The 12,046-nt window shown below is 38.2% G+C and overlaps 1 protein-coding gene across 3 annotated transcripts in view; it reads left to right on the top strand.

The window, feature by feature from the left end:
- The window catches only part of GAS2L3 (growth arrest specific 2 like 3), a 36,817-nt gene that overhangs the window by 846 nt on the left and 23,925 nt on the right, over positions 1-12,046 (top strand). The window contains exon 1 of one of the 3 annotated variants that reach the window (XM_041738278.1): positions 145-246. The exons of the other annotated variants lie outside the window; for them this stretch is intronic. Coding sequence (XP_041594212.1) covers positions 219-246 — 28 coding nt within the window. The 5' untranslated portion in view covers positions 145-218. Of the gene's footprint in view, positions 1-144; positions 247-12,046 lie in introns of those variants that run through there. 3 annotated transcript variants of the gene reach the window in all.

The raw sequence follows: 12,046 nt of genomic DNA, 5'->3' as shown, positions 1-12,046 counted from the left end.
GTTGCGGATTCCGTCCTTGAGTGAAGCGATGGTTGGTTGCGGGCCCAGTCCCAGTCCGAGTCACACCTTGTGTTTTGTTCTGTTTGTACCAAGAGCGCTAATAACTGCTTTCTCAGAGGATAAGCAGTTGGTGAACCTGCTCTATGACCACGTTTCTTGGCACTTAATTAAGGATTGGAGTTCTCACAACCTCACATTTCCTCTGGGAGCAGACTGGGATGGATTCGAATGAAGAAGTGGAAACTGGTGAGAATCTACCAGCGTGGATTCTGATGCAAGTTGTCTGATTTCATCTGTTTCAAAAATTCATTAACAGACACTGGATACTCTATTTTGACATTATTGAATTAAAGGCAATATTTCTTTTTGGCATAGCGTCGTTGCTAAGCATGCAGGCTCTGAAGTCAGGCTTTACCACGTAATGTGACTTTAGGCAAGTTATTTAATCCTTCTAATCCTAAATTTCCTAATCTGTAAAAGAAGGTTAATAATAGTACCTACCTTATCGATGGGAGGATTGTTGTGAGGATTAAGTGAAATAATCTACATAAATAGTTTAGTACAGTGCCTGACACATAGCTGTTATTATTTCTGTGCTGTTTAATTCTGATTAAAAGTTTCAAGCTATACCCAAAGGACTGAGAGGCCCAGAAGGTAAAGGTAGTACCAGAAGTAGTGATGAGTTCTCATTCACTGATTAATTTAATACCTGTAAGCACTAAAAATAGTATCTGGCACGTACTAAACACTGTTGCTGTTTATCAAACACATTATTACCTAGATGGTGCAAGTATGTGTTTTAGGTGCTTTACTTATATTGTTGTGAAATCTCTTAGTAATCCTGTAATGTAGTTGGTGTTTACTGCTTGTTATAGGTGAGGAAACTGAAGCTCAGAGAAAGCAAATAACCTAAGTCCACCTGGAATTCAGTCCAACCCGCTTTGTTTGTGTGTCAGACTATACTTTGTTTATACTTCTGGTGTCACATAACATCTCGCACAGAGTTGTTTGTGTGGCCCAGGTTCATTTCTGCCATGGGTATAGTTTTATTTTTGAATATTTCATTAATTAAAAAAATAGAAATAATTTGTGGTGGTAAATCAAAGTGTGTGATAAGAGAAGACTGTCAGCAACACACATGCTATTTTTTAATTTAATTTTTTAAAAAAAGATTGTATTTATTTATTCATGAGAGACACATAGAGGCAGAAGATACAGACACAGGGAGCCTGATGTGGGACTTGATCCCGGGACTCTGGGATCACACTCTGAGCCAGAGGCAGACGCTCAACCACTGAGCCACCCAGGCGTCCCAACGTACGTGCTATTACAAAAAAACTAAGTGGATTCAATGGTGTTTGGAGAATTGGCCAGTTCAGAAGTAATATTTCCTAATTTGTATTTTCCCATTTAGCTTTGGTGTATTCACTATGTTTTCACTATGCAACATTCTTCTATTATTATTTTTTTCACCTGTGAATCTCAAGTTTGCAGTTAAGAAGAAAGTTCAATTGTTTTAGTAATTTTTTTCAAGCCAACTGTTGATGAGGCAAGTAAGGGATTAAGGCTAATATGTATTGTTATAGTTTTCTTTCAGTAACATGTCTGTATATGTCTGTGTGTATATGTTTTACTCTCTTCTTATTACCTATTGCTTTCTGTACTTTGATATCAGATACATCTCGTACACCTCATACCTCAGGAACCTTGTGACGTACATAGAATTTGAGAGAATAGGAAACTTGAGTCTGTCAGTGACTTTATCTCACTTCCAGTTTCCCTATTTTTAATTGAAATTTAACTGCCATAAAGAAATGCCTCAGAAGGCCTGCTTACAAGATAAGGCAGTCTTTGCAATTGCATTTCATTAGTGTTTCTCCTTCTAGAAACACAGAATGTTTTCTCAAGATACTACGTTGCTGCATACTAGGTTGTCTTAACAGAAAGTTGCTGCTTATTTTATCAATGAATTACTAATTTCCAAAGAACTAGAATGTAATAGAATGTAGTGTATGCACTAAATGATAATTTCATCCTTGATGTCGAAACCATCTTAGGAATTTATAGTATTGTGACCATCAGTCACATGATAGGTATTGCTGAAGTGCTGACTTATAGAGATTTCGGCCTACTTTTAACACAACATAAACTCTTCTATAACAGTTTACTCTTAACTATGGTTGAAGAGCTCCCTTTATATATAGCGTTAAGCATAATGACTTTTAATTTCTCTTGATACATAACTTATTACTATTTTGGATTCTAAAAAATAAAATTGGCTGTTGAAAAACTTGTGTTTAGAAGTTTTTTTTTTTATACCCTTCCAGTTTGGAAAACATTGTGATCCCAATAACGTAATTATACGTACTGTTCTGCAGATTGATTTTGGTCACATAACATCTTTTCATATCAGTAGATATAGCTCTTATTTTTTTCAAGTGACTGAATGAATCCACTATATAAATGTATGATAACTTATTTGAGCAGTTTCCTGTTAATAGATGCTTTATGTTGTCACATTTCTGTATATTAGTGTTTGTGTATGGGTGTGTTCTCCATAGTCTTTTAGCTTATCATGTATAAAAGCAAATTGATTTTAAGTTCTTTAAAAAATTTATGATATATGAATAGTTCTATTCAACATAAAGTTAAGTTATTCAAGTTGAATGTCTATGAAACATTGCAAGAGGAAAATTTCAAATAGAAAAGCAAAGACTCCTAACAAATAATTTTTATAATTTTGTAAATAACATGTGATGTTTTTATGAAGCTGTAAGAATCTTATTTCTTTCTCTTAAAAGTCTTTATCTGCTTTAGAAGCTGCTTTTTCCTTAAATGAGCATACTGCAGATTTACTTAATTATCGTTTCTCAGTCTCTTTAGTGGTAAATGCAACATGTATTGTGCTTAGGAGTAGTTCTGGTACTAATTTTAGCACTAATTTCTACATAGTAGTAGAGGAAATGGAGAATGTTACCTCCATATGGTTCTTATTTTAGAAAGTATAGAGTAAAATAAAAGCATGTATTGCTGTGTAACCTAAATTAGGGAGGGAGTTTGGGAGATTTTTTAGAGGAATTAAATCTGAAGATAGATAGGACTGAGTCTGGAAGAAAGGAAGAGAAAATGATGTAGATAGATTATCAGGTACAAAGTCCCAGAGATGAGAGATCATACTCAAAGGGTCTAAAAGAAGTTAACATGGCTGGAGTGTGAGGGCCAAGAGACGAGGCTGGAGGGGATCTATCACTCTTTGTTGGCTTTGTTGAGGAGTTAGGGCTTTATTCTGTAGGCATTGGAGGGTCATCAGGGGTTTTAAGCAGGGGAGTAGAAAGGCATCCTCAGATGAGGGTTTGTGATGAATCAGTCTGGCTGCAGTATGTGAAGAGCAGGGTGAGGCTTGCAGGAATGGAGAAATGGTGACTGAGTGGAATCAGTTTCAGTAAACCTAGAGAGAGGGGTGATGGTGGCGTGAACTAGAGGGGTGGCCCTAGATGCCAAAGAAAAAGTTTAGAGGCAGAAGCAACAAGGTATGATCACTGATTGTTTTGACTGAGGGATCCACTGAGACAGTGGAGGCCTGGGAGAGGGAGGAGTCATGGCTGACCTGTTTAACTTGGTGAATGTTGGTGCTACTCCCTGAAATAGTAAATGCAGGAAGCCTTTGTAAATATTTAAATGAGTGAGTAAAGGAATAAATTATCTCAGTGATACAAAGGCAGGGCCTTTGATGATGATGGTGGTGGTGGTGGTGGTGATGGTGATGTTGGTGGTGGTGGTGGTGGTAATGATGGTGATGGTGGTGGTGATGTTGGTTGTGGTGATGTTGGTTGTGGTGTTGGTGTTGGTGATGGTGGTGGTGGTGGTGGTGGTGGTGATGTTGGTATTGGTGTTGGTGGTGATGGTGATGGTGATGATGATAGAGAACACATATAGCACAATGGATTTTACCTATACATTTTGCATGTTTTTTTTTTGTTTGTTTGTTTGGTTGATTTTATTTATATTTCATCCTACTGTATACATCTGGTGTGTTTTTCTCATTGTTTCAATATGCTGGGCTCACTATATCTTCCAGTCATGTTCTGGATGTATATTGCTTTCTTGGGGCCAAATGTCTTGACCCTCTGGGTCCAGCCTCCTTTCTCCACTTAAGATGTATATTACTTTCCTATTACTGCTAGAACAAATTACCACAAACTTAGTGGTTGAAAACAACACAAATTTATTATCTTATGGTTTGGGAGGTCACAAATCTGTAATGAGCTTAAAAAAAAAAAAAAGACGTTGTCGTCAGGGCTTCCTTCTTTCTGGAGTCTTCAGAGGAACATCCATTTCCTTCCCTTTTCTAGCCTTGAGAGCGCACCTATGTTCTCTTCAAGGCCGGAAGTGGTGCAGCTCAAATCTGTTTCTTTCTCTACTTCTCATATCATTCTCTGACTTTTCTTTATTCCTCTTTTTAAAAGAACGTATTTATTTCTATTGAGATACAATTGACATATCGCATTATATTAGTTTCAGATGTACAAAGGACACGATTGGTATTTGTATATATTGTAAAATGATCGTCATGATAACTAGCTAGCACCCATCACCATACATGGTTTTAATTTTGTGATGAGGACCTTTAAGATCTACTCTCTTAGCAGCTTTCAAATGTGCAGTCCAGTGTTATTAACTATAGTCTCCATGCTCTACATTACATCCCCATGACTTATAAATTGCAGGTTTGTACCCCTGAACCCCTTCACTCATTTTGCCTACCCCCTAATCCCTGCCACTGGGGTCCACACCATCAATCTGTCTCTTTATCAAGAATCTTGGTTTGTTTAGATTCCACAGATAAGTGAGATCATACAGTATTTGTCTTTCTTTATCTGATTTATTTCACTTAGCATGGTGCCCTTCAGGTACATCTATGTTGTCGCAAGTGGCAAGATTTCATTCTTTTTTTTTTTTTTATGGCTGAGTAATATTCTCTTGTATTTATATACCACCTCTTTATCCATGCATCCATCAGTGGACGCTTAGGTTGTTTCTGTATCTTGGCTGTTGAAAACAATGCTGTAGTCATTGTGGGGCCATATAGCTTTTTGAAACAGTTTTTTCGTTTTTTGAGGAACTTCCATACTGTTTCCCACAGTGGCTGCACCAATTTACATTCCCACTAATAGTGCACGAGGTTTCCCTTTTCTCCACATCCTCACTAACACTCATTATTTCTTGTCTTTTTGATAATAATCATTCTTACAGGTGTAAGGTGATATCTCCTTGTGGTTTTGATTTGCATGTCCTTGATGATGAGTGATGTTGAGCATCTTTTCATGTGTCTGTTGGCCATCTGTAGGTCTTCTTTGGACAAATGTGTATTCAGGTCCTCTGCCCATTTTTTAATCAGATTGTTTATTTGTTTTGCAACTGAGTTGAATTGAATATTATCTCCTTATCAGATATATGACATGCAGATATTTTCTCCCATTCTGTAGGTTGTCTTTTCATTTTGTTGATAATTTCTTTGCTGTGCATCAGCTTTTTAGTTTGAGGTAGTCCCACTTATTTATTTTGGCTTTTTTTTTTTGCCTTTGCCTTGGGTGTCAGATAAAAAAAAATCATCTCCAAGACTCACGTCAAGGAGCTTACCGCCTATGTTTTCTTCTAGGAGTTTTATAATTTCAGGTCTTACATTCAAATTCAAGTCTTTAATCCATTTTGAGTTAATTTTTGTGTACGGTATAAGATAGTGGTCCAGTTTCATTTTTTTGCATGTGGTTGTCCAGTTTTCTCAACACCATTTATTGAAGAGACTGTCCATTCACTATAATATATTTTAGGCTCCTTTGTTATAAAGTGGCCATAAATGTGTGGGCTTATTTCTGGGTTCTCTGATTGCATTGAATCTGTAGGTTGCTTTGGACAATGTGGACATTTTAATATTAATTTTTCCAGTTTAAGAGATGGAATATCTTTTCATATATTTGTGTCTTCTTCAATTTCTTTTGTCAGTGTCTTATAACTTTCAGGTCTTTTACCTCCTTGGTTAAGTTTACTCCCAGATATTTTATTTTTTTTCGTTGCAACTGTAAATGGGATTATTTTCTTAATTTCTATTTCTGATAATTTGTCATTAGTGTATAGAAATAACAGATTTCTATGTATTGATTTTTGTATCTTGCAACTTTACTGAATTCATTTATTAGAGTTTTTTGGTGGTCTTGAGGGTGTTTTATATAGAATATCATGTAATGAGCAAATAGTGACAGTTTTACTTCTTCCTTTGCAATTTGGATACATTTCTTTTTCTTCTCTGATTGGTTTGGCTATGGCTGCCAAATACTATGTTGCATAAAAGTGCTGAGAGTAGGCATCCATGTGTTGTTTGTTACTGATCTTTGAGGAAAGATATTTAGCTTTTGACCATATCATGTTAGCAAAGGGCTTGTTATGGCCTTTATTATGTTATGTTTTCTCTATACCTACTCTGTAGAGAATATTTTTCATAAGTTCATGTTGAATTTTGTTAAATGCTATTTCTATATCGAGAAGATCATATAATTTTTATTTTGTTAACGTGGTATGTTATGTTGATTGATTTGCAGGTGTTGAACCATCCTTGCATTCCTGAAGTAAATCCCACTTGATCATGGTATACAATCCCTTTAATGTACTGTTGAATTCAGTTTGCTAATACTTTGTTGAGGATTTTCACGTCTGTGTTCATCAAGGATTTTAGCATCTGCCTCCCTCTTTTTTTTTTATTAATTTTTTTATTTATTTATGATAGTCACAGAGAGATAGAGAGAGGCAGAGACACAGGCAGAGGGAGAAGCAGGCTCCATGCACCGGGAGCCCGATGTGGGATTCGATCCCGGGTCTCCAGGATCGCGCCCTGGGCCAAAGGCAGGCGCCAAACCGCTGTACCACCCAGGGATCCCCCTGCCTCCCTCTTATAAAGAGTCTTGTGATCACATTTCACCTAGCAAGATCATCTTTCATCCCAGAGTCTTTAATTTACTCAATCTGCAGTGCCCATTTTGCCCATAAAGGTAGCCTATTCACAGGTTCTGGGGATTAGGATGTAAACATTTTGGGGAACTATTATTCTTTCTACCACAAATGGAGTTTAAGATGTGATAAAAATGTTCTTGTGCACTGAGGCACATAAATTCCTAAGTAGCACATTGTTTCCAGAACCTATGCCCCTTGGCACAGCTATTCCATCCTTTTTACTTGGACCCTCTCCTGTACACCATTCTTAGTCTTTTTTTTTTTTTTTTTCTTAGTGATTCCTTTGATCTGTCAGGCATCTCACTTGACCTGCTGGTACCTTGACCAGTAACCACTGTACAAATACCACGTTGGACATGCTGGGTGAGAGGCAAAATCATTTATCAACTCAACTCAGGTCACATAATAAATAAAAATAATAAAGAATACAAAAAAAATATCTCCCAGTAGGTGCTTGTCTACTATGTAGCTGCTTCCAAGCTTCTGTCACATTTTGTTCCACAGCAGAAATGTTGTGGAGAAGGAGGACAACCCAAGTTTCCCTAGAAATTCTGATATTCTACCAAAAGTGTTACCTAAACTTTAGGCTTGAGTACTTCTTTCAGTCCTGCTTCCAGTGGCAGTCCAGGAACTTACAATTGGCAAAGCAGTGTGCAGAAATAACACAAAATGGTGTGAAGCACTGTAAAGGCATGTGATTGGGGAAATTCTATGTGAATTCAAGAACTAAAGATAAAATCAGAAGTAATTCCAGCTAGTCAGAAAGGGCTACTGGAAGGAAGTAAATCAAACAAATTATAAGCCTGGGTTAGTTGAGGTGATGGAAAATCTTTTCAACTATTCTTTCTCTATCTCCTTTGCTAAATCCTTCTCTCATGTCAAAATGTTGGATTTTCTCAGGACTCATTCTTCGGCCTTTATCCCTGCTTTGTCCATTTCTTTCTCAAGATGATCTCATTCTTCTCAGTGGTGTTACCTCCCAGGTATTTGCTGACAATTTCTACATCCTCTTGAACTTTCTTCTCAGCTCGAGATTAGAATTTCCAGCTGCCAGACAGACACTTCCCTTGGATATCTATAAAGGCTTCTCAAATTAAACGTGACCCAAACAGAGCACTTTTGACCTATCAGTACATGTTCCCTGCCACTATTGGTTTAGACTCTCGTCATCCCCACCTCAATAACTGCTCCCACCATGTGTTTGCTCTGCTGTTCAGCCAGAAACCGGGGAGTCACCCTTGCCAAGTCATTGTGCCCCTCAGCCCTCCCTCCCAGCCCTCCGTCTTTGTTAGCAGGACATGGTTCTCACTGACCTGGATATAAATTCCATTCACTTCTCTTGAGTGGAGGATGTTGTCTGTGTTCTAGCTCAGTCAGTCACCATTGTTGGTCACCAAACCATTGCCATCCTTCAGGTTTCCTGTCTTCCTCTGCCAGCCTTGTCTCCATCTCTTCTCCTGTATGCACCCATTTCCTGTGTGGCCTCACTGCTTCTGTCCTTTCTCTGTCTCCTTCCTTCATTGTCCTGTTCCTCCCTCCCCCCAGGGAGCTTTTTTGGAATCATGAATTAGATCGGCTCTCCCTTGGTTGGACCTCTTCCATGGCTTCCCACCATCACTGGAATAAAGTCAAATTTCCTCAGCAGGCCTTGTGTGATGGGGCTGCTGCCTGGCCTCGCAGTCCCCTGAGGCTGCCCGTTGTCCATGCAGCCTCTAGGGGTGTGCCATGTTCTCTCCTCAGAGTTTTCACAGAAATGATTCTCTATACTTGGAACTCTCCTTCTTCCTTGACTGATGCCTTCTGTTCTTAAAATTCATGTTTTCCCTCCAGCGAAACCATTTCTAACTATTCAGTCTAAGTCTAAAGTAGGCGCCTGCTGTTTCCTTCCCTGTTCTTTCCTTCCCTATTATTATGATAATAATAAAATTATCATGATTTAACACCACATATTCATTTGTGGTTGCTTTTTAAAGTTTTCTCAACTTGGTTCCATATGGGCAGTCACACATATGTTACAGTCATCACTGTGTCTCTGAGAGGCTTTGGTGCTGGTTCATGAAAGAGGAAGAGTGAGTGCTTGTTGAGTAAGTGAATGAGCGTATACCACATGGAGAAGCACACAGTGGGAACCGTGATGTAGCCACAGAAGTGAACAAAACTGGGGTGCCTGGAGGGTGTCTGCCTTGGGCTCAGGTCATGATCCCGGGGACCTGGGATCGAGTCCCATATTGGGCTTCCCTGTAGGGAGCCTGTTTCTCCCTCGGCCTGAGTCTCTACCTTTCTCTGTGTCTCTTGTGAATAAATGAGTAAAATCTTTAAAAAAAAAAAAAAATGAACAAAACTGAGGGAGGACAACAAAGAGACAGGTTGAGTGGATCCAAGGGCCTATGTTAGATAAGTTCCTGAAAACTTTTATTCTGGGAAAGAGAATTGTGAGTCACAAACTCTTATCTGAGTAACTTCCCAATTATGACATGGCTGTTTTAAAGCTTTTTACTTTTGGTTATAACTATATTTATCTGTTAGCAAAAGAAGCTTTCCATATTATGTTGAATTCTGGGCAGTTTACAACCTTCTTTCTTTTAAGTTTGATAAGTTGGATTAAATGAACTATAATTATATCATCATAGTATTAATCATACCAACTCATTTGTTAAGTGGTAGTTATGTGTCAGGTCCTTTATGTGTATCATCTCCTTTAATCTTTATAATAACCATATGAAGGTGGGCATCTCAGGTGGCTCAGCGGTTTAGCACCACCTTCAGCCCAGGATATGATCCTGGAGACCCGGGATCGAGTCCCGCATCGGGCTCCCTGCATGGAGCCTGCTTCTCCCTCTGCCTGTGTCTCTGCCTCTCTCTCTCTGTGTCTCTTGTAAATAAATAAATAAAATCTTAAAAAAAAATAACCATATGAAGGAGCTGATGGTATCCCATTTTATAGAGGAGAAAAGTTAAGTACCCCAAGGTACGTATATAGCTAATATGCTAGGCCTGGAATTCAAACCAGATGTGTCTGCTACTTTCTACTACCATAGTTGGTGCCTTTATGGTGAGTTATTTTAGTACACATTGAAAAAAACCGAAATATGTTTGGTATGGCTATATAGCACTTCTATTTTCCCTATTAGGCAATTAGGAAATATTTAACTCAAAATTTTAAAGCTAAGAAAGTGCCCCCCCGCCCCCAACAAATCAGAGAGGATACCTTCTTCAGTTGTTTTTCTAAATGAAACATTAAAAAATGATGAAATGGTTTTTGACATCCAGAAAGGCATGCAGACTAGTATAATACCTGTATTTTTACCACTTATCTTGACATAGTCTTACTAGCACAGTTAAAAGGCTTCTGTGCATTCCTCCCCAGTCTCATCTCCCTTTTCCTCCTCAGCAGTAAACATTATCCCACTATCCCAACTTTGACATTTATTGTATCCCTGCAGCCTATGTATTTAAAAATGGCAATAATCTGGTGTTTGAGTACTATATGTCATACAGCAGCAGGTAGTGTCAATGTTTTTCTGAAAAAAACTTGTTTCTTTGCCATTCTTTTCCAAGTGTCCTCCCTGATTTGTACCAGGAATGCACTATGCCACCTTTTGCTCCCCTTCATATCTTATAATATGGGTGAGGAATAAAAATGTACTCAGTTTCAAAGCCTACAGCTGTGGGACAAAGGATCTGTTCAACTAGTTGACATTTTTTCCCCATCATGATCTGAAATCAAATGAGTATGAAGAGGCTCATCATAAATGATCTTGAGGACCTCATAATTGAACCTGTTTCTAAGATGAGTGGGTCAGGTCCAATTCCTGTTCAGGTTTCAGGTGGGTGAGTGAGTGCCTTCTGTGTTTCTGTTTTCCCCAGATTTTAAAAGTTAAGTACAGTACTCTTCCTTTAAGATCTGTTTAAACTCCTGGTCTCTTGAATGATTCCCAGCAGGATTACAGTATAGTTTGGACTTGGTCACTTGAGAGTTCTTTTTTTGCCCAAATCTAAGGGAAAAGACTTCCTTGAGTTGGCGAAGAGTTGAAATAGGATCCTCCCAAAAGACAGAAAGACAAAAGCAAAACAAAATAAAGGCAACAATTTGCTGATCAAGATGCTGGTGGGGGGTGGGGTCACTGGGTGATGGATGTTACGGAGGGTACTTGATGTAAAGAGCACTGGGTGACCTCTACCTCCGAATCCAGTAATACACTATAGGTTAATTTTTGGATTTAAATAAAATTTTTTTCAAAAGGAAAAAAAATATAAGGAAGGATTGTGGTTGTGATGCAGACTAGGGTCAGGGTAACTATAGAATAGATGCTACTCTTGGGATTAAATGCCTAAGGACACAAAGATGGTTTAGAAAGAGAATAGTAAATAACTAGAAAATATCAATAACTGGTTCTCAGGATCAGGGACATGATGAGTACTTGTTAATTCATTGATGATTCAATCTCATCAGTTTATAGAAGTTTCCCAATAAAAGCATATATTTGCATACATGATAGTTTTTCATACATGAAGACACATTATAGCTTCTCTGAGTAAGATTTCATTAAAGAGTTTCTCTCTCTCTCTTTTTTTTTTTTTTAAGATTTATTTATTTATTCATGAGAGACACACAGAGAGAGAGAGAGACCAGAGACACAGGCAGAGGGAGAAGGCTCCATTCAGGGAGCCCGATGTGGGACTCGATCCTGGGTCTCCAGGATCACATCTTGGGCTGAAGGCGGCGCTAAACCACTGAGCCACCCAGGCTGCCCAAAGAGTTTCTTTTTAAAGGCAATACGGATAGTTATATTTTTGTCATCTTAAAAGTAGTTCTTTGCATTACACAAGAAGAATGCTTTGAAAAATATGTATCTAAAAAGACTTCTGCTAAAGTTCAAGCGACTGAAGGTTGCGCACAAATTCATTTCTTTCATGAAACTAATTTTGTTGGATTTTCCATAAAAAGTGCAACTACCAAACATTCTTGTGCTAGCTTCTTTGTGAATATGTCACTGTTCTTGATTTGCACACGCCTTATAATTTAGGCCCTCTTTTGTTT

This window comes from Vulpes lagopus, chromosome 23 (genome assembly GCF_018345385.1).
Source record: "Vulpes lagopus strain Blue_001 chromosome 23, ASM1834538v1, whole genome shotgun sequence".
In the NCBI taxonomy this organism is placed as follows: Eukaryota; Metazoa; Chordata; class Mammalia; order Carnivora; family Canidae; genus Vulpes; species Vulpes lagopus.
The sequence above is the reverse complement of the archived record's forward strand: the minus strand, read 5'-3'. Positions and strand labels throughout refer to the sequence as shown.